This window comes from Berghia stephanieae, chromosome 2 (genome assembly GCF_034508935.2).
Source record: "Berghia stephanieae isolate SIO BIC M18660-M18661 chromosome 2, UCSD_Bste_1.3, whole genome shotgun sequence".
NCBI classification, from domain to species: domain Eukaryota; kingdom Metazoa; phylum Mollusca; class Gastropoda; order Nudibranchia; family Aeolidiidae; genus Berghia; species Berghia stephanieae.
In genome coordinates, this window is record NC_088361.1 from 14,604,220 (window position 1) to 14,627,866 (window position 23,647).

The window sequence follows — 23,647 nt, forward strand, 5'->3', positions numbered from 1 at the left end:
TTTTTTGTTTTGTTTTATTTTGTTAGTGGTTTTTTGTTGTTTTATTTTTTTGCTTTGCCTTTTCAAATATGTGTGTGTGTGTGTGTGTGTGTGTGTGTGTGTGTGTGTGTGTGTGTGTGTACGCGAGTCCCTTTAATTTAGGCCATATAGAAAAACATTTGATTTTACTATTTCTTTGTTACAACATGGTAAAAAAGATAAAAAGTATACATTTGTAATCGATCACTGCCTACTAAAAATTACTCGAGTTTTTTCTTTTCTTTTCTTTTCTTTTTCTTCATTTAAAAAGTGGTTTGTCCAAAACGTTGAAAATTCCATTCTTGTAAAAGTTTAAAACTCATTTTGACTTTCAGGGCTTGGTAAATATGCCAGGTCACAAGAGGACCATTGCCGAGCCTTGTCGAAAAAGATGTCGGCCTTACAACTCCTCATGCAGTTGCTGCCCGCCGCCTACGGCCGAATGACCAAACAAGTGTTGACCTTGCTGCATGACGTCAGCAAAACTGCCGAGACCAAGATGACGCCGTCCACGCTTGCGACCATTTTTGCACCGATATTTTTCTTGGACAGGAAAGTATGTTGTGTTTTCAGTTTTCATAATCAATGCACTATTGTGGAATCTTAACATTTTTGTTGCTATTTTTTGTGTGTTCTTTCTTCCTTCAGTTTCTTCGTTTCCTCCTCCTCCTCCTAATCATCATCACCCTTTTCCTCATCTTCTTCTTCTTCTTCTTCTTCTTCTTCTTCTTCTTCTTCTTCTTCTTCTTCTTCTTCTTCTTCTTCTTCTTCTTCTTCTTCTTCTTCTTCTTCTTCTTCTTCTTCTTCTGCCTCTTCTTCCTCTTCTTCTTCTTCTACTTCTTCTTCTTCTACTACTTCTTCTTCTACTTCTTCTTCCTCCTCTTCTTTTTCCTATTCTTCTTCCTCTTCTTTTTTCCTATTCTTCTTCCTCTTCTTTTTTTCTTTTTCTTCTTCTTCTTCTTCTTCTTCTTCTTCTTCTTCTTCTTCTTCTTCTTCTTCTTCTTCTTCTTCTTCTTCTTCTTCTTCTTCTTCTTCTTCTTCTTCTTCTTCTTCTACCTCTTCTTCCTCTTCTTCTTCTTCTTCTACTTCTTCTTCCTCCTCTTCTTTTTCCTATTCTTCTTCCTCTTCTTTTTTTCTTCTTCTTCTTCTTCTTCTTCTTCTTCTTCTTCTTCTTCTTCTTCTTCTTCTTCTTCTTCTTCTTCTTCTTCTTCTTCTTCTTCTTCTCCTTCTCCTTCTCCTTCTCCTTCTTCTTCTTCTTCTTCTTCTTCTTCTCCTTCTTCTTCTTCTTCTTCTTCTTCTTCTCCTCCTCCTCCTCCTCCTTTTTCTTTTTCTTTTTCTTCTTCTTCTTCTTCTCCTCCTCCTCCTCCTTCGTCTTCTTCTTCTTCTTCTTTTTCTCCTCCTTGTATTTGGCATACATGTACCACTTTCCTTTCCACCAATTATTTGTGAACATTGTATGTCATTTCAAACTATTTATTCATCAAGTTTTACATTTATTTCAGGTTTCTGCATCTGATGTCTGTGATGCTGTCAAAGAGGCCGAGCCGGCCTTGACCTTTATGATAGAAAACTCTCAAAAAATGTTCAAAGTAAGTTTCCAATGTCTTTTTTTTTTTCTGTTCTTTCTTTTTCTTCTTTTCCTCCTCCCCATCATCATCATTGTCATCCGCTTCCTCTTCTATCTATTTAGGTGTAAACCTGTCTTGATTTTGTATTGTTTTTCTTTATTCTTTTTCTTTTCCTTTTTCTGTTTCTTTATCTCTTTATTTCTTTCCTCCCCGGGCCGGATTTATAGAATTTTATTTTCTTGCATGCAAAGGCATCCATAATGCTATTAGTGTGTCAGCCTTTATCAACCATTTCAACACATACTTGCAACTTTGCAACTTGTGATATAAAACAGAGTCACAGAATCACTTACCACACTCATCAATAGAACATTTTCGTTTCGCGTATACACGCAAAATGACAAGGGGTTTCACATATACACACAAAATGACAACACATCATCCCCATATCCCAACTCGCCATTCAACTTTTGTTACTCTGTGACATGTCTTGTAAGACAATACTGCTACCTGGTTACAGTTAAGGTTTTAAGAAAGAGAAAAAAAAACAAAACAAAAGGACGACCAGGCAATATCTGCCTCTCCTCCTCCTTCCTCTTCCTTCTTCCTCTTCCAATCTTTCACCAAATAATCAAGCGACCAGGCAGGGTGTCATTGTGTATTTTTGTGGATTACCCAGCAATACTGGCCCGAACAATGAGGATCTCTCCCCATGGGCCTTGAAGAGCCGTCCCATTTAGAAGTGTGAATGCCTCGGGCATCCATCCTCCTAGAACGGGGAGATTTATTGGCCTTGCAAGGCAGTGAGGGAGTGAGTGCCCTTGGGGCGATTAGTTAATCGTGAAGGGGGGTGGGGGGGGGGGGGGGGGGGGGGAAGGTAAAACGTCCCCAAGTTCTCTCCCCTTTTTCCAGTGAGTGATCAGAGTTATGGATGAGTTGTGTCCCCTCATCTCGATCAGGAGCCATCACTCACTGTTCTGGTGACATTCACACCCAGCAGGGGTATAGGATGGATGGGACACCTCACTCCATGACTCGACTGTGACAGTCTTGTCTTGTGGTCACTGGTCTCATGAGGGGTTCACTGCTAACTATTTCAGATGCTTCTCCATCATCTCCCCCCATTCTCAGTTTCATCCTCCTCCTTAAAGAGCATAAGATTACAGTGATAAGTGTTTCCTTTTGCTCTCACTTCTCTACCTTGCTTTGAATTATTTTAGAATAGCAAAATATCAGGTGTTACAATAAATTGAAGGGGTACAGCTCTAACTTAAGCATTATTGACAAAAAAAATTCTGTTTTCAGGACTTGATTGATCAATCCACAATTATTTATATTACTGTCAGAACAGAGCCTTGTATCTTGTAACGTCTCTACCTACTGATATTTTTTTTTAAAGACAACTCTAAAAATGTATCCCAATTTGTGACACACACTTTTTTCTAGCACATCTCTTTTTCAAACGTCCATACTAAAGTCTCTTTTACTATTGCCATTTGGCACTATCACATCCTCACCTGATGGCGCCAAGTAAACACAATTCAGACCAGATCTCAATGTTAAAACATGACTTTCAAATAATTTACAAAGTGCTTCAACAATGGTGTTTACAAACAATGGCAAAGCTACCATTGGCATGCTTAATAAAGAGAAGGGTTGGCAAGGAAATTGAATCATCCGAAAATTGCCATCTAAACTTTAAAATCAAAAAAAGACTGTTTCATGGATTGTACTGACACTGACAGACTTTTCAGCCAGGATAAACATCTTGGTGAATTGCCCAAACGGAAGTGCTTTCTATTGTTATCAAAAAGAAAAGGAAGCATTCAGTATTGAAGTGACAAGGGGCTTAACTTATTATAAATTGTAGCATGAAAATCCAGTATGAGTTATCTTTCTTAATATATTACATCCCTCACAACAATTCAACTACACATGAAATAATACCGCTTCCATAGAAATCAATGGTCCGTCTGATTAAAAAGACTTATTGACTGAGACAGAATCAGCTGAAAGTTAGGAAAAGAGATGGTGGCCAAACATTGTACAAATTTATGAACACAAAATTTATGAGTCCTTTTGGGATTAAAAAAAACAAAACAGTTCAGTAGGTTTAGTTTATTGGCCATTTTTAGGCATTGGATGTTAATGAAATTGTGAGAGAAAAAAAGAATATATATGTTTATGTTTTGCCTTTGAAGGTTAAAAAAATCATGGACATTCATCTCTGTAAGTAAGTCTCATTCAAGTTATAAGATAAGATAAGATTAAACTTTATCTACCAATTCTGGAAATTTACATTGGGTATTGACACAGACTAATGAATTTCTGAAAAAAATTAAGCAAACAAATAATAAAAAAGAAATACAATGACATAGATAGAAGACAACCAACAAAAATGTTAAAACTAAACAGAGGGAAAAAAATCTCTCATACTTCCCTTCTGACGACTTTTTATTTGGCCACCGGATATAACCTCTTTCTTCTCCCACTGTTATTTCAATGACATGTTTTGGTTGGCTATTGTTTTTGCCCCATGATTTATTGGACGTAGAGATTGACTATAAATATCTTTTTGTTTTTCTTTAAATCCAGGTTCCAAAAGAGTTAGCAGTGGATGTCATCAACTACTGGAAAGAGCTGGAACCCACAACTAGTGATAATAAAACCTGTGATTCTAATGGGAAACTCTCCCAGTCTTACAAAATTAGGGTAAGTTTCTTAACCGAATTCATGGCAATATTTTAAAAATGAGTTAATGACTTTTTCAGACAGATGATAACAGAATTTGAATGGCTGCCCAAGTCACAATCTTCCATAAATTATAACTCGAGGAGTATTTCTAATTCATACCAGTTTAAATTTTTCTTTTGCACATTTAATTATTCCCTTCAATAATATCAGCTGTTTTTTATAAATCACAACACACCAACTGTTGAGCGTTTATAACGAACATAAAGTAGATAAGTTTTGTTTTGCATCATATTTTCATAAATTTTCTCTGGACTCTTTGTACCCTGTTTCAAGTAGATCCATTTTTCCATCTGATAATATGATTTTAAATTCCCACCTGTGTTTTATTATCAAAAAGATGTTGCTGGGTTTTGTTTTTGGATTTTTTAAAAATTGAATTATTTTTTTTCCATCGTAGAAAAATGAATATTTTGTTTGTTTATTTCCCTTCCAGAAATCAATCAGTGGTAGAACTTTGAACACAGCTGTGTGTTACATTGACAGAGAGCAGTGCAAGTCGGTGGATGTAGCCAGTAACACACAGGCCGAATTAGAGAATCTATTTGCCCATGTGCAGTCATTACCGGACACACCCAGTAATCAGCGCATCAAAGATATCATGGCAAGACGAAGTAGGACACCGCTTGGATCCAGTGGAAAGAGCAGGCACATACGCAGCAAATCTATTGGTGCATCCATCAGGGTAGGATATTTGTAAAAATATACAATCAGACCAGTTCATTCAAAGTGAAAGCAAATGATTATATTGAATTCTCTCTCGACAAGTAAAGGTACCAGTTTCGGGTAGCTGGTTTTTTTTGTTCTGATGGAAATTTCTTTGATAGATTATTAGCATTCTATCCAAAAAAAAATAGATTGCAATTATTTATTTACTATGGAGATTTCCTCCATTGTGGAGAATATGCTGTCAACTTATCCTATTGCTTTTTTTTCTTGAGTTGTGCTACTTTTTCTGCCTGTTTCTAACATGTGTTAAGTCGTCCTCCATTTTCTTCTTCAAACTCATCCTATGAGCCTTTGCTTCTTCGCTTCGATTGGATTCTATGTTAGGACATGTCTGATTATGCTGTTTTACATCTTAGTTTAGGACAAATCCATCCCCTCTTTCCTCTATTTTATTTGCAGTTGTATTTGGCCTTTGTCCATATTTCTCCATTCCCGATCCTGTCTTTCCAACTTATCATGAAGATGCACTTGCAGCAGTTATTTATAGAAGATCTGCTGTCGCAAAAGCAAAGGGTTACTGTTCATTTAATGCAACTATAAAAACTCCTGTTCCAGGGCCTTGCTAATCTTAAGAACAACAGACTTTATCTTTTTTCCTTTATTATTTTATTTATTTTTTCTTACTTTTTTTTTTTTTTTTTTTTTAAATAAATATATGTTTTAAATTATCACAATATTAAACTTTCTTTTCAGAAAATTATGCCATCTTTAACCAAATCAAAGGCCAAAAGTTTGGACATGTCCTTCCAGTCACAAGCCACCCCATACAGTGATAAGGTGTGTATGATTCAATGTTTCATCAGTAATGACTGCTTTAGCCAATATCACTTTCTCGCTTGATATAAAATGACATTTAAGCAATCATCCAGGATTTGGATTGCATTGAAATGCAGACAAATAAAAAATAACAAAGAATTAAGAAATTGAAGAAGAGGAAAGATGAAGAGGGCTGGACTTCGTATCACAGGGATGCCAAATTTCCAGGTGTTTCAGAGGTTGACATCTTAATGCTTGATAATGCCACTAGAGGCCCTTCTTCTCGAAGACGGAAATAATATTATTGGATTTATGTAACAAAGTCCACAAACACTTTGCAACAGTTTAGTTTGTTCATTAACAAGATTTGTTCTAGGTGAGATGTGCTGCTTCCACTTACAGACCTGCCTAGTAATACGAAAAATTTGTAGAAATTCGAATTTTCGCTCCAGCTTCAGAGCTGCATAGGCCTCTTTGACTCAATAAATCTTGTTGAAAATGAAAGTTTAATTCCTTAGAACCTATATTCAGGACTTTGGAGCATTTTTGGGCCATGCTAAAAACACATTTTTTTTTGTGAAGCTTTTTGAAGTGAATTTTTCTTCTTTTTTTTTTTTTTCGCTTGGAGACTACGAATTTATGAAATTTCAAGTTGGCAGCTCTGAACTCGTTTTCATTTATTTTTTTTATTTTTTTCAAAATTTAATTGGCATCCTTGGTATCAATTCCAGCATTTTGTATATTTTTATATTGTCAGGTTATTAAATAAAATTATTTATTTGCAGCTGTCCAATGTACCTTATATGAAGCTTATAATTGACTAATTCACCAATTTGTAGGGCCTGCGGTACAAACGCCACAACAAAATGCTGACACAATGTAAGGTGATGGTAGTAGACTGCTTCTCTCCTCCTCCTCCTCTTGTAGTGGAGAGCAGAAAGCAGTTGTATGGAAATCACATCAATGTAAGACAGCATGGTGCTTTCTTTTGGTTGTTGTGTCACTTAGTGTGTGGTTGAAGTAGATGCTTGTCGCTTTCAGGCTGCCTTTCATTCCCTCTGTTTATAGAATATTTAAAACTTGAGCCTTGTCAGTAGTTATTGAATAGATTTTGGTAACTATTTTTTTTTTTTTTGCAATTCTATTTTTAATGGTAGTGGATGAATTTAAACATAAGTTTTTAAAAATTGAAATATTTGTTTTCAGTCATTCATTGCCATTGCCCACCCCATCCTGTTTCCCCATCAAAAAAGAAGAAAAAAAAGTAATAACTCTCTCCCCGCATGCCAAAATCCATTCCCCTGACAATCTTGCAAACATTTCTCCAATTTTTGTTTTCGTTAATTTTGCTTTTGAATCTTGCTTTGCTTTGCTTTGCCGATGTATGCTTATACTGTGCCTTTATCCCTCCTCAACATGTACATGTTACCTCCCTTTACTTGTAGGCTAGTTCCCCTCAATATGAAAATTGATCTAAATTATGTGGAAAAGTTTCCTTTATAGTTTGTTATAATGTCCTCTACTTTTACTCTTATTTTACAAAATTACCAAGTATGAAATTGCATATTTTGATAATGCAATTAGGCTAAAATTATCAAATTGAGAGAATGTTTTTTTTTGTTTTTTTTTTTTTTGGTTTTTTTTTGGTTTTTTTTTTTTTTTGCATTATTTAGTGAAGGAAAGAATACAAGCATTTCTCCAAATTCTAAAATTCTCAAGAAAATTTGCATGTGCATACAGTTTCAAATGGCGCATATATCAAATTATTTTAATAATTTTTTTAGATTTTTAAATTGAATTTTGTGTTTTTTAAATTTTTATCAAATGCCTAAATAAAAGCTTAAAAATTTTAAGAACATAATCTGTGACATGACAAGAGATAGAATCAATATTTCATGATGTGTTATACTTTATATTTTACTATTTAACGTAAATGCAAAATTTGAAAATCTTTTGTGATTTATTCTTGTCAATCAAGACAAATGCAGATTTCTTCCATATTCCTTCCCTTGTCTTTAAGTAATCATTTGTGTTTAGATCGTAAACCAAGCTTCTTTTTTTTTTTTTCCCTCTTTATGTTTTTGTCCTTTGCTATTTCATTAAATGTTTACTTATTCATTAAAATTTTCTTATACTACGATTTCACATTTTGACCTCAATATAATATAGAAAAAAGAAAATAATCTATAAGCAAGTGTTGCTGTGTAATATGAGTCCTGTGAAGAAAAAGACGTTAAATATAATATTGCTCTTGGGAGAGTTCCTATGACCTTCATCCAGTTATATTTTCTTTTGATTTTGAACTCATAATTCTGTTGTGGTAATGATTGGCATGTAGTTATTTGTAGGTTTGATGGCCCGAATTGTTGTATTGGAAATACTAAATACTCTCAAATCAGCCCAATAAATTGTCCATTATAACAATGAGCCTACAACAATTTGGGTTATCAGACCTGCATGTGCCTATCGATCAGTTATGTAGATTCATTTTAAAAAGCTGTCTTATCTGAGTTATCTACTTATATTAGTTTAAAATCTTGTTGAAGTTTCTGAATCAGTGTTATACTTCTGATTCTCATCATAGATAGACTTTCCTCTGGTCTGGGTTGTTGTCCAATTCTGAAGTTTAGCCGAATGTAATGCTGCGAACAATCTTGAAAAATCTTGAATTATTTTTTTTAACTGAAGAGTGGGAACCCTGCCTTTCACACAGATGGGTTAAAACAGCTGCTGGGTGGGGTTCCTGACCTCCCATAGTGGGCAGGGGGGTACATACTGTGTCTTCTATCCCCTTATATCTGTTTTCCAACATGCTTTCTGTCTTTGTCTTGGAATGAGATTACTTGGTTTTGTCCTGGTCCTGGCCAGATCCCCTGGCTGAGAGGGAAGCAGTCGAATGTATAGTTAGTTTTGGGAGATGATATTTTTTTCCTTGTAAATCATCTCTCTGTTATGTATTATTATTTTTATTTTGAATGTATAATGTAGGCATTTGAGTGTATTCCTCTTTGTTGGATTTTGTGCTTGTGTCTGGATGAGACTTGTAGGTGATTTCAAACTAAGTACATTGGTGGTATGCTCTTGGAATCTACATCTGATCCCTATTTGTTCTCAGTTCCCCTTTGTCTTACTTTTTCTTGGGTGCTTTAATTGTAATTCTAGAACTTTTTACTATCCCATTTTCTTCCTTTTTGCTGGCGCTGATATAACCTAAATGTGTTGCAAGCGCCGTAAAACCCTTAAAAACAAAATTATCTGAGGTATCTTCTTATATTAGTTTAAAATCTTGTTGAAGTTTCTGAATCAGTGTTATACTTCTGATTCTCAACATAGATAGACTTTCCTCTGGTCTGGGTTGTTGTCCAATTCTGAAGTTTAGCCGAATGTAATGCTGCGAAAAACCTTGAATTTTTTTTTTTTAAACTGAAGAGTGGGAACCCTGCCTTTCACACAGATGGGTTAAAACAGCTGCAGAATTCAATCTTTTTGCATTCATTATATAGAGTGCAGCATGATTACAGTGATTATTTGTATACACCTACTATGACTATGATGGAACTACCTCGTACCCCAATTCCGAATCAGGTTACAAATGAAGAATCACGTCGTGATTGTCAGTTCACGTTCGACTGTCAAGAAGGCTGGACGCGTCTTGTTTTGTCTATTTAATGCAAACCATTGTGTTAATTTTGCCTTATCCTTATGGGATTTTTAATCTGTTATTAGACCTGTGACATACCAATTCTTACAAAAGTTCTTGTTTAAAAATGAAATTAGGTCAATGGAGTTACAAGATGTAAAGATGTCCTCATTCTACATTTTCTCAGACCTCATTACATAGATATTGTATATTGTCTTTGAAATGGCTTGGATTAACCGTGTACACAACTGTCTCTGTGTAGTTATATCTGTCAATTTCTAATTTAAAATTTCTCTTCAATCAGGAAAACAAGAACACATCCGTGATGTCAGACATGTTGAGGTCGCCAGCATCAACTACTACCACCACCACCACGTCAAGCAGGGCACGCACCACCTCACAACACACCACCACATCGACAAACAACACGTCCACCTACTCCCCGTTGAATACCACCATTCCATCCCAGCATCAGTTGAACAATACCATCTCATCCCAGCATCAAACACCCCTGACACGAAAAAGACTCATCAACACAGAAAATCAATCCCCAGCTTACCTTTGCACTCCTCCAAAACGAGAATGCAGAAATTCTGAAATGTCTTGCCCGGTATCTCCGCCTTGTGATATAAACATTACCCAATCTTCAATTCATTCCTTTTCATCTGTGTTAAACGGTCCACTGCCGTTGGATAAAAGTTTCAACACGTCTTCGGATACTTTCATAATTAGTAATCCCGTAACGCCAGTGAAAAAGCATTCATCTGAAAAACTCAAGAGGAGTTTAAGATCTTCCAGTTTGCCGTCCCTGCTGGCCGTGGTGGCAACGCCTCAGGAAATAAAGGAAGTTTTGAATAGTCCACAAATTACAGCTGTGGAATCGGAGAACGAGATCAGATACGTGCCTTTCGTGCATTTAGGCGACAAGACATCCGTCAAGTCTCCTTCCAAGAATGAACAAGGTCCTCTGAACAGCCCTCTTAGCAGAAGACCTCTTCGTTCTTGCAATGCCCCAGGGGTAAGTCATGACTGAGAAAAAATTTCTTGTGAAAGTTGTCCAGGAATCTCAGAGTCAGAAATTGAGTAGTGATTTTTGATAATTAAAAATATAAATCTATACTCATAAAAAGTTTGAAACTAGCTATATATGAGAGGTTTTGATACAACTAACTTGATATTTACCTTTGTTTCAATACAGTTGTAAATATCGTATTGGTTATCATCACCATCATTACCTTCGCTGCCACAGCATCATATTACTCCAACAGAATCATCACCACCATATTATGATCAGAACTCCTTTCTTGTTTTGTTTTTTTTTCTTTATGGTGGTCTTTAATTAATATAATAGTCAATCTGATTTCCTGCTTTCTTCATCTGGGGGTCCCAAGCCCACATACTGCATGTCAAAAGGTTGCGCTGAAGATTTGGTTAAACACAAACAAGTTAGCTATTGAAAATGACAGATAGTGAAGGAAGACTTGAAAGGAGAGGGAAAAAACATCACTCTACACCTGCATAAATGGGAAAAGAAACGTTTTATGTGATTAAAAGTTTATATTTATATACTGAAAACTGAATTCAAAATTCCTAGGCTTACAAAATGACATTCTCTCTTTTTCTATAGCATATTGATATTAATTCCGTTCATAGTCTAGACATAAAATTAAGGTCTTTTTGTATTTTTTGATAGATGTTCACAGTGGCGAATGGAAATTAATTTATCTACTTTTTTCTCTCCCTTCTTCCAGACTCCTGTCATGCCAAGGGCTGTGTTACAGATTCCACGCTACACATTTGAGACCTCTCTTTGAGCAGATGTGACGTGCTGCAACTTTTGAGGATTCAAGTTTTTTTATTTTGTTTTTCAATCAGTTGCTTGAATTTTTTGTGTGCCATTACTTGAGCAGGTCGATGTCATTGATTGATCACTCCTACATACAGGCCAATTTTTACGGATCATCCGTAACAGTTACGAAAATCTGATGACAGTTATGGACGTACGGAAATGGAAGAAATGTTACAGATTTTTATTTCACAGCAATTTAGTCACAGTGTCATTGAAAATGTATTTTTCCTTAAGTTACCGCAGTTTCAAGGAGAGACAAAAATTTCACGAAATTTATAAAGTTAACGCTCAGTTCCAAGGCCTGGATAGCAAAGTCAACCGTTACATTGTAATGGCGGCCATGAACTACAAAGTTTATTTAACGTATAAGGTTAAATGTATAATTTTTTGTTTGGTTTAGTATAGTATGACTGAAATTTTACCATCTGTTTCTGATGAACTCTATGTGGGTTTCTGATTTTGAAATTTTCATATAGGCAGGTATTCTACCACTTCACAATGAGTGACAATATTCATTGTAATGTATAATAGTACAATATAATCTATCAAGATTTTCTTTTTCACATAAGCTGTATGTATAGGCTATCAAATGTGCTGAGTTTAGGTGAATTAAGTTCATCACTTAAATGAATATGATCAAAATAATGAATGAAATGTGGGTTTATTTTTTTTGTTTTTAAATGGTTTCGAATTGTTTTGCTAACTTTTAAAAAGTTGGATTACAGATTTCATCACAATTAATGGTATGCAGAATTGGATCTGAGCCATTTTATTAGATTTAGTCAAAAGAATTAAAATGATTGAAATGACGCTATAACAATTAATACTCTAGTGCTCGGGATTTTGTGTTTATTGTTAATAGATTAAGCTTGTCAGTAGATTTCTTGTTTTAAATGCATAGTTTATATTAGAGATTTCTTATTACAGTAATCAGTTGTTTTATTACATCTTAAATTACGCTTCTAGACTGTTTTTATCTCAGACTGCTTGGACATTTTTATTTTAAACCATTGTTTTAAGCATAGCATAGCTGGTTTGTTTACATTTAGTTTAACATCTTTGCTCTTACTTTTGTTTGTTTGTTGTTTTTTTTGGCAACATAATAGGCTGAATTTATTTATAAAATGACATTTATATGATTGTACAGACTTCAAAATATCAGGTTACAGAATTGTTTTAATGAAAGATTTTTTTTTTTTTATTGACCTTGATTGTAAAAAATTATTTTTTTGAAAATTAACTACTGGAAAAATTGTCCCTTAGATTAAAAGTATCTATCTCGCATTTTAAACTACTGTTCGCTTTTGACTTTGTTGTTGAATTATCTGTGATTTTGGTAGTGTTTTGTTGTTTTGATTCGTGAGAGAAGTGAAATAATTTTGAGGTTTTGCAATGAATCCAGTAGGAAATCTGTTGTATAAATACTGTTCTGACAGATGATACAGATCTCCAACTGATACAGATTACTGAGAATTAATCAGTAGATATACAACTTCTTTGCTGGCCAGTTTTGACAAAATCCATAATTTTCAACCCACAATTTTAGAGAAAAATCATTGAAAATTGTTTTAATCAGTAATAAATAAATATGTATTTGCATTATTTAACTATTTGAACAATTTATCATCGTTTCTAAACATTTTAAACTGGATAATACTTGTAATTTGGGGGTGGAAATTATGCTTTTTAAGTTGATATAAGGTCAGTTATCTTCTTCAAATTCGGATGTTTAAAAAGAAAAGTTACAGATTTTTTTTGTTTGTGCCTTTGTTATGTCATATAAGGCAGATTCCTAAATTTAAAAAATGGTATCTAAATTTCTTTTTAAAAATATTTGAAAAATAATGACAGAAAAATGTAAAGAACATGATGCAACTAAAGATAGATCATGAAAATTTTGAAAAGAAAAAAGTTGTAGGTGATTTTTAAATTGAAAAAGCCCAGTGTATCAAATAATATTGATACCAATTTGAATATATGCCACACCATGTACCATGGAAAAAAAAAAAAAAAAATTTAATGTTATTGGGACTTACCTACCGTGACTACTTTCATTTTGATCAATTAGACATGGGTCTTGATTTTCATCACGCTGCCCTTGCCCCTTGGTAAAGGCAACAATCAAGAAGAGCTTTCATGTTATGGATATTTACTGGTTGCTTCCCTTGGTATCTACTTTTATGATGAATCCAAGGAGGGCTTTCGGAATAGCTGTCTTTGGATGAATCACATAAAAGTCATGTTAAGGTAGTACATAAATGTATTGAACTCCTTGTTCTCACAGGAAAGATTGACAGTAAAAAGAGGAGTAAAGGTAGACCAAGAAAAACATATTTGAATAGTTTGAACAGCTGGGTGACAAAGAAAGAGAAGAGTAATATTAGTTTTTTGAGGTTATCTGATCAGAGAGATGAATGGCGTACCATGATCACCGATGTCTGGCACAGACTTGGTACTTGGAAAAAAATATAGGTAATAAAGTAGTTTGTACCCTTTTTTTTTTTTTTACAGATTCAACCAAAATCATAATGAACATTTAGATGTACTATTTCTTTTTGAAAATCAGTGCGTTGAAGAATTCGACGGTTCTGGCGTTACTAAGCATTAACCAATCAGAATATTGCGTATCATTTAGCTCATATAGTCTTGGTGGGGATCCTGACCTCCCATAGTGGGCAGGGGGGTACATACTGTGTCTTCTATCCCCTTATATCTGTTTTCCAACATGCTTTCTGTCTTTGTCTTGGCATGAGATTACTTGGTTTTGTCCTGGCCCTGGCCGGAGTCCTAGATGGGGGGGGAAACAGTCAAATGCATAGTTATTGTTTTGGGAGATGATATTTTTTTCCTTGTAAATCATCTCTCTGTAATGTATTATTGTTATTTTAATGTATAATGTAGGCATTTGAGTGTATTCCTCTTTGTTGGATTTTGTGCTTGTGTCTGGATGAGACTTATAGGTGATCTCAAACTAGGTGCATTGGTGGTATGCTCTTGGAATCTACATCTGATCCCTATTTGTTCCCAATTCCCCTTTGTCTTACTTTTTCTTGGATGCTTCAATTGTAATTCTAGAACTTTTTACTGTCCCATTTTCTTCCTTTTTACTGGCGCTGATATAACCTAGATTTGTTGCAAGCGCCGTAAAACCCTTAAAAACAAAACAAAACAAGCTCATATAGTCAGTCGCCTTGACTATTTATCTCCTAGTTGCATTTTTCTTTCAATCATCCGCCGTGTTAAAATTGTGAGTGATGCGCTGCGCATGATCTGTGGGCTGTTTGTTTTGGGTGATAGGCATGTGCTTAATGTGGCTATCTGGGTGGGTTTCCTACCTCCCATAGTGGGCAGGGAGGTACTTATTGTGTCTTCTATCCCCTCTATCTGTTTTCCAACATGCTTTCTGTCTTTGTCTCGAAATGAGATTACTTGGTTTTGTCCTGGCTGGGAGGGAAACAGTCAAATGCATATTGTTTTGGGAGATGATATTTTTTTCCTTGTAAATCATCTCTCTGTTATGTATTATTATTTGTTATTTTGAATGTATAATGTAAGCATTTGAGTCTGGGTGGGGATCCTGACCTCCCATAGTGGGCAGGGAGGTACACACTGTCTTCTATCCCGTTATATCTGTTTTCCACCATGCTTTCTGTCTTTGTCTTGGAATGAGATTACTTGGTTTTGTCCTGGCGGGATCCTAGCTGGGAGGTAAACAGTCAAATGCATAGTTATTGTTTTGGGAGATGATATTTTTTTCCTTGTAAATCATCTCTCTGTTATGTATTATTATTTTTATTTTGAATGTATAATGTAAGCATTTGAGTGTGTTCCTCTTTGTTGGATTTTGTGCTTGTGTCTGGATGAGACTTGTAGGTGATTTCAAACTAAGTACATTGGTGGTATGCTCTTGGAATCTACATCTGATCCCTATTTGTTCTCAGTTCCCCTTTGTCTTACTTTTTTTTGGGTGCTTTAATTGTATTTCTAGAACTTTTTACTATACCATTTTCTTCCTTTTTACTGGCGCTGATATAACCTAAATGTGTTGCAAGCGCCGTAAAACCCTTAAAAACAAACAAACAATAAGCATTTGAGTGTGTTCCTCTTTGTTGGATTTTGTGTTTGTGCCTGGATGAGACTTGTAGGTGATTTCCTCCCATAGCGGGCAGGGAGGTACTTGCTGTGTCATCTATCCCCTCTTATGTTTTCCAATTGCTTTCTGTCTTTGTCTTGGAATGAGATTGCTTGGTTTTGTCCTGACCTTGACGGAGTCCTTGGCTGAGGGGGAAACAGTCAAATGTATGCGGGTGGTTGGATGGGAGCATCACCCTTGAATCATATACCTATGATATTCGCATGGGTGTACGATCCGATAGTGATGTCGTTTCTTCTTCTCTTTACTAGCCTATCCTGCTTCTTTGGTTTGTGATTGTATTTTTGACAGGGGATATTTTTTTTTCTGTAAATCTTCTGCCTGTTTGTTCTTGGTTATTTATAATTTAGCTTATGATATCTTTAGGTTATGATTTTGATTTACATTTGTACTATTTTTGTTAGATTGCTTGTTTTTTTGTTTCAGCGGTCTCTCATATAACCTCAATTGTGTTGGAAGAGACCTAAAGCAACAAACAAACAAAAAAGTCAAATGTATAGTTATAGTTTTGGGAGATGATATTTTTTTCCTTGTAAATCATCTCTCTGTTATGTACTGTTACTTTTTTAATTTTTAACATATGATTTGTAAACATTTGAGTGTATTCCTCTTAGTGGGGACCTGTGCTTGTGTCTGGATGAGACTTTTAGGTGATCACAAACTAAGTACTTTGACGGTGTGCTCTTGGAATCTACATCTGTTCCCTATTTGAACCAAATCCCCTTTGTCTCACCTTTTCTTTTGTGCTTTAATTGTAATTCTAGAACTTTTTACTATCCCATTTTCTTCCTTTTTACTGGCACTTATATGACCTTAATGTGTTGCAAGCGCCGTAAAACCCTTAAAAACAAACAAAAAACATAGGTGATTTCAAACTAAGTACATTGGTGGTATGCTCTTGGAATCTACATCTGATCCCTATTTGTTCTCAATTCCCCTTTGTCTTACTTTTTCTTGGATGCTTTAATTGTAATTCTAGAACTTTTTACTATCCCATTTTCTTCCTTTTTACTGGCGCTGATATAACCTAAATGTGTTGCAAGCGCCGTAAAACCCTTAAAAACAAAACAATGTGGCTATGGATCTTCAGTTCACAGTTATTGGTTGATATCATGGAGCAAAATATACTTATACTTTGTTTCAAATTTTCAAGTAAAAAAATATATATGCTGAAATGTTGATTTGACTAGTTTTAACAACAGATTCAATAACTTATGTACCTCTCAAAAGTGTATGTACTGTATGTTGATTGAATAACTCGAGGCTCATACAATAAGATGATAGTATATTGAAAAAGGCATCCTTGTCAATAGTTTGCCAGGCATAGCAACAAGAGGTCACATGACCACAAGGTGGAAGCACCAATTTAAACAGATACAAGAAATATGGGATTGGGGGTAATTGTAAATTTAAGAGAAAAAAATACTGTTGTTTATAAATGAGTTGGAATGTATTGGTTTTTTTTTTTTTTTTTACTATCGCGTCCCATGTGAGCAAAAGACTCCCTCAACCCCTTAATCTTTGTATTAATGTCATAGTGAAAACAATTTGATCTTTCTTATGTCGAGGAGGCTGACGTTCAGTGTTGAGTGAGAGTGGAACCCCTGTTCCTGGGGCAGGGAGGTATATGCTGTGTCTTCTATCCCCCCATACCCGTTTTCCAATTGTTTCCTGTCGTTGTCTTGGTATAAGATTACTTTGTTTTGTCCTGACCCTGGCCGGAGTCCTTGGCTGGGAGAGAAATAGTCAAATGTATAGTTATACTTTTGGGAGATGATATTTTTAGTGTATTCCTCTTAGTTGGGACCTGTGTTTGTGTCTGGATGAGACTTTTAGGACTCCCATAGTGGGCAGGGGGTACATACTGTGTCTTCTATTCCCTTATATCTGTTTTCCAACTTGCTTTCTGTCTTTGTCTTGGATTGAGATTACTTGGTTTTGTCCTGGCCTTGGCCGGAGTCCTAGCTGGGAGGGAAACAGTCAAATGCATAGTTATTGTTTTGGGAGATGATATTTGTTTCCTTGTAAATCATCTCTCTGTTATGTATTATTATATTTGTTATTTTTAATGTATAATGTAAGCATTTGAGTGTATTCCTCTTTGTTGGATTTTGTGCTTGTGTCCGGATGAGACTTATAGGTTGTCTCAAACTAAGTACTTTGGTGGTATGCTCTTGGAATCTACATCTGATCCTTATTTGTTCCCAGTTCCCCTTTGTCTTACTTTTTCTTGGGTGCTTTAATTGTAATTCTAGAACTTTTTACTTTCCCATTTTCTTCCTTTTTACTGGCGCTGATATGACCTTAATGTGTTGCAAGCGCCGTAAAACCCTTAAAAACAAAAAAAAAAAAGAAAAACGAACCCCTGTTGGAATTGTTTTAGATACAATGGAATCCCGATTAAACCAACACTAGAAGAAATTGATATAGCCTTTTATTATTATTGTTTTAGAAAGGAACCCATCCCCAAATGGTCTGTGCCACCAAGTTCATACTATTAGTATTAGATTTGTTTGCATTCCCCATTTCTTATAAAGTTCACTCTACTTTTCAATTGTAAATATTGTACATAAATATTATTAATTCTAATTTTATCTTTAAAAAGCTTGATTGTTTTAAATAGCAAATTACTTACTCTTTCCTAAAATCAATTCGTAATTATTTTTTTTTTTAAAGCTTGGTTGTTTTAATAGCAATTTACTTACTTTTTTAAAAAGATGAATTCGGATCACATGACGTGCATTTAGGCTCTTGTCTCATTTTATCACTTAATTTGATTTGGTAGACATTGATTGGTAAACTTACTTGTTTTTTGTTGTTTTTCCAAGAGAGATTGAAGAAAAAGGATGAATAGATATCAGGGATGCCAAATGTCCGTTTTTTCATTCCCGTTGTTTTTAACACTTCAGTCAGCAACATTTCCGGTCTCGAAGAAGAAGGCCAATGAAGGTCCTTCTTCTCAAGACAGAAATGATATTAGTGGAGTTGATGCGAAGCAACAAAGGCCCCTTACACTTGTAAAGAAAAGGGAAGAGTTTAGAGAAATGTTTTTGTTTATTCATTTACAAGGTTTATTTAAGGTGAGATTGGATGCTCTGATCATTTTCAGAGGGGTTTTTGGGGATTTTTTTTTTTCAAAAATTATTTCATTCACTTACTCACTCATTCATTCTCATAACCGGATGATCGTCGTTGGCCTTTTCCAGAAGCTCGCCCATGTCCAGTCCGTCCCTTCCATTCATTCTTTGATGTTGTCCTGCCACATTTCTGTCTCTTGTCTACCTCTCCTTCTCTGCCCTTCGACTTTTCTTTGCAACCCAGTCTTAGGTAAACTGTCATGACGGTTGGTGGTGTCACCAAACCAAACCACGCCAGTTTTATTCTTTTTTTTTTTTTACTATTGACAATAGTGGTTCCTGTTTTCCAACATTTTCCACACGAAAAGATTATTTGGCATTCCTGATATTATATATATATATATATATATATATATATATATATATATATATATATATATATGTATTAATACCGGATAGGGAGACTTTTGGTACCCCTATTAGTTCATTTTACAGTACTTTACCAATAGGGAGACCAAAATCCGGTCCTCCCATAGTGGGCAGGGAGGTACATACTGTGTCTTCTATCCCCTTATATTTGTTTTCCAACATGCTTTCTGTCTTTGTCTCGGAATGAGCGGGTGGTTGGATGGGAGCATCACCCTTGAATCATATACCTATGATGTTCGCATGGGTGTACGATCCGATAGTGATGTCGTTTCTTCTTCTCTTTACTAGCCTATCCTGCTTCTTTGGTTTGTGATTGTATTTTTGACAGGGGATATTTTTTTTTCTGTAAATCTTCTGCCTGTTTGTTCTTGGTTATTTATAATTTAGCTTATGATATCTTTAGGTTATGATTTTGATTTACATTTGTACTATTTTTGTTAGATTGCTTGTTTTTTTGTTTCAGCGGTCTCTCATATAACCTCAATTGTGTTGGAAGAGACCTAAAGCAACAAAGCAACAAACAATATTTTTTTTTTCTGTAAATCTTCTGCCTGTTTGTTCTTGGTTATTTATAATTTAGCTTATGATATCTTTAGGTTATGATTTTGATTTACATTTGTACTATTTTTGTTAGATTGCTTGTTTTTTTTTTTTGTTTCAGCGGTCTCTCATATAACCTCAATTGTGTTGGAAGAGACCTAAAGCAACAAACAAACAAAATCTCGGAATGAGATTACTTGGTTTTGTCCTGGCAGTGGCCGGAATCCTAGCTGGGAGGGAAACAGTCAAATGCATAGTTATTGTTTTGGGAGATGATATTTTTTTCCTTGTAAATCATCTCTCTGTTATGTATTATTATTTTTATTTTGAATGTATAATGTAAGCATTTGAGTGTGTTCCTCTTTGCTGGATTTTGTGCTTGTGTCCAGATGAGACTTATAGGTGATCTCAAACTAAGTACATTGGTGGTATGCTCATGGAATCTACATCTGGTCCCTGTTTGTTCTCAGTTCCCCTTTGTCTTACTGTTTCTTGGGTGCTTTAATTGTAATTCTAGAACTTCTTACTATCCCATTTTCTTCCTTTTTACTGGCGCTGATATAACCTAAATGTGTTGCAAGCGCCGTAAAACCCTTAAAATCAATCAATCAAAATCCGGTCCCCCTATTGATTTGACCTCTAGCACATTCACTTTTCTATTTTTAGTTTAAGGTTGTCAACCCAACCGTCAAGGATATATAATTGTAAATCATAGTATTGAAGTTATTTGTTAAACACCACAGTAAGAAGAGTTATGCCTAAATTTTCACGTTGGTCAATAAGGTGACCGCCTGAAAAAAGTACAATAGGGGTACCAGTGTTTTCATCGATATATTTCAATAGTGAGGCAATATATCTTTCCGAAATTTTCTCTAAAATTCTAGAGCATTATATGGATTTTTATAGTAATGAAAACCTAATATAAAATTGTGTGAAAGTTGATGAACTGAGGAATGAACAAGATATACGAATTATAATCTATTTTTAGAAATAGATTTATCGAATCTTGGTCCGGATTCTTATCTTGGTGACAAGAGACAAGCAAACATAGTAACTCTTTTTTTCGTGAAACGTATGTTTAGTCAATTTCGCGCATAAAGAGGCACTCGGCACTCACTCACTCCGCAAGTCAGTAGTAGGTGGTTATCAGCTATCAGCTTTAATTCTTAGTCAAACGCTTCATCAAACCCATTATTGAGTAGCATGTTGATGCCTGATGCCAGTTGAAGCCATCTCGACGTCGTGAAATGGAGCATCTTCTGTCATAGCAGTAGAATCGTCAGATGCCGCATTTAAATCCTCCATTCCAGGCGTTGCTGTTGCCATATCGATCTTCGAAATGATTTGGTCTAGACGTCAAGTTGACCCGTTCTATGTCTGAAGAGATTTTAAAGTGCAATACCTAACATTATATCTTGATCTACAAGAGTCTTTTTAAATGAACCGCTGTGTTTCTATATTTTTCAAGAACCAATGATTATCTGATAACCACTGACTACTGACTTGCAAAGAGAGTGGCCGACGGACGTCCTCTCTACTCTATAGCCGCAAGTATTTTTTCGTCACTTGCTGAGTTCCAAACTAGACGTCTATGGCATCGTGGGGTAAATTGATGCTGGAGGCATCATTGAAGAGACACCGTGATAATTTAAATGGTAAGTTATTGGCCATTCTTATTACATTGTGGGGATATAAGCAATCAAAATTGTAAGGCAATATCAGTGGTTGCTTGCTGCACTTGTAAATGGCTGGATATATATATATCCCATTTTTTTTTTTCTTTGCAGCTGAAAATAGAGCTTATTTAGTATTTACATTATTGCTAGCAGGCCAGGGAATCTCTTTAGTAATTAATTGACAAGATGACAATGACCAGGGATAATGTCAGAAATAAAACAAGCATGGTTGGAACCATGTCAGTTACCAATTCATGTTAATGTCTATAATACAGGTCCTGTCACAAGGTGGTAATCATCATCATTTTAAAGCTTATGCTTCTGACTCACCTGATCGAGGTAGTAAAATACCTTCTGATGTACATACATAATTCCCAATTCCCTCCCTCGCCTGCTTGAGGTGATCACCCATGTGTTCATGTTATCAGTTCATAGGGGCACCACATGGTCGTCGTGGTACCCTCGTGGGCTCTTTCTCGCATCTTGGCTTATTCTGGTTCCATCAGGTTGGGTCGGGTTCTAGAGCCATTATCAGATGGGCCTCCGGGTAGCTCTCTCCCTTCCTCGCCTGTGATTCCGAGGGGTACCATCCCTGGTATCATCAGGTCTCTGGGTTCAGGGGGGCTTACACCAGGTATCATCAAGCCTGTGGTTCCGAGGGGTTCCAACCCTGGTATCATCAGGTCTTGGTTTCAGGGCATTTTTTTAGCTGTCATCAAACCTGTGATTGCTTGGGGTATCATCAGGCTCCCTGTGCATGGTGTCTGCTCCTGGTGTCTCTAGTAGTCCCTTGTGCCCTTGAGTCATCATGATGTGAGAAGTTTCTTAGTGGGGAGGTGAAACCTCTACCCTTTGATGGGGAGGTGAAAGTGTCACCTCTACCCCTTCTCCTTCAGCCTTTGGTTCCAGTCTAGTATCATCAGGCTGAGCTTCTCTGGCATTTTCTTTGGAATTGAACCCCTTCATCACTGTCACTGCCATGTTGACAGTGGTGGCATCGACTCGCTATTCTGCTCAGTTGATACAGACCGTGATGTTGCTCCAGACAGTCATACATACTTTGTTGTTTCTTTCCATGGTCTGGGGTTTGTCTTTTTGTACATAGCAACAGATATGAGTCATGACAGAGTTGGAGGCTTCTTGATTTACCTTTCTTCTTAAAGTTTGTGTCTTTTACACATAACACTGCACCGAAGACGAAATCTGCAATGATGCTGGCAGGACTGATCAGGATTGCATTCAGTTATAAATTATTATTATTATTACTTTTTTTTTTTTTTTTTTTTTTTCTGTCTTCAAAGTGCACTTTGTTGCCTCTTCTAATTCCATAGTCGAATTTCATCTATTCAACTCTGTCTTCAATGGTTTCCTAGCAGTCTTGTGAGCTTGCTTTAAACATAATTTTTAACATTTCGCCAATAATTACCCCTCTTCCTTTATGGGTTTAGGATAAGCTCACATCTTTTGTTGTAAAATCGATCTATCATTGACTGCACTACAGATGATGGAAGCAATTAGTAATACATATTCTTCCTAGGTATGTAGCTTCATAATGTCACCATTTTTTTTTTTTTTCTTTCGCTCTTCTTGACCATTTTTCACTAGTCAGAGAGCGGTGGTTCAGGTCTTGTGCCTTTAAGGAGGCTACCCATGCCGTGCCTAGTTTATTCCTTGATTTGAAATTATTATCAAGGAAATAATTGACCTGAATAAGAATTCTTAACTGCTGCTCATGTCATGACCTACACTGGTGGTGATTGAAGTGATCTGATTTGTGAGAGTTATTTTGCATCTTTGTTGAGGGTCATAGAATGCCATTCTTAACTTATGTCGTGGGTATCCCAAATGGATTAGAGTTGTTAGGTCCTGGCCTCTCATATTTACTTTTATATTTTAACCACAGTAAGCAGCCTTAAGTAACACATTGACATCACTGGAGGGTGGCAAGAAGATATATATGACTTGTGATCTCACTCTCTTTGCTATTTCATGCTTCTTGATGTCATGTACTGGATATGCTTACACACAATTTCAAAATCTCTTGAAGTGGCAATTTCAGCAGGTTTATTCTCCATCACTTCATTTGTCCAAAGTGGTCATTGTGAAGTAAGAAGAGATTCTGGCTTATTGTATAATATATTATTGTGCAGCGTCCACCAGTCTTGTCTGTTGGGCATGGAGCTGAGATGTTTTAAGTTTGAAAGACGATCGTCAAAATATTTTCCAAGGACAAGGGTATCATCGAGGAAGGCTAGTATCCTTTTCTGGTTTAACCCTCTCAGCACTTGATTATTCTAGAATATGTCCTCGGGTTATTGAATAGTTCAAGGGGAGTTTATTAAACTCAAGCGTCCTTGGTATGTACGGAAAGCTGCTTTGTGCTAGAAATCTTCATGAACTGGGGATCTACCAATAAGCCAAATTGGATGCACAAACAGATCTGTCTTCCGTACCAATAGTG

The 23,647-nt window shown here is 35.7% G+C and overlaps 1 protein-coding gene across 7 annotated transcripts in view; it reads left to right on the forward strand.

Annotated features, from left to right (window-relative positions):
• LOC144964375 (rho GTPase-activating protein 19-like) overlaps nucleotides 1-23,647 on the forward strand; it is a 150,403-nt gene that overhangs the window by 24,962 nt on the left and 101,794 nt on the right. For 3 of the 7 annotated variants that reach the window (XM_078898544.1, XM_078898545.1, XM_078898543.1), the window contains exons 5-12: nucleotides 354-574; nucleotides 1,521-1,607; nucleotides 4,182-4,298; nucleotides 4,774-5,022; nucleotides 5,760-5,843; nucleotides 6,662-6,787; nucleotides 9,767-10,480; nucleotides 11,214-13,167. In XM_078898544.1, coding sequence (XP_078754670.1) covers nucleotides 354-574; nucleotides 1,521-1,607; nucleotides 4,182-4,298; nucleotides 4,774-5,022; nucleotides 5,760-5,843; nucleotides 6,662-6,787; nucleotides 9,767-10,480; nucleotides 11,214-11,276 — 1,661 coding nt within the window. In that variant the 3' untranslated portion in view covers nucleotides 11,277-13,167. Of the gene's footprint in view, nucleotides 1-353; nucleotides 575-1,520; nucleotides 1,608-4,181; nucleotides 4,299-4,773; nucleotides 5,023-5,759; nucleotides 5,844-6,661; nucleotides 6,788-9,766; nucleotides 10,481-11,213; nucleotides 13,168-23,647 lie in introns of those variants that run through there. The other 4 variants (XM_078898549.1, XM_078898550.1, XM_078898548.1 and 1 more) reach the window with 2 other exon arrangements.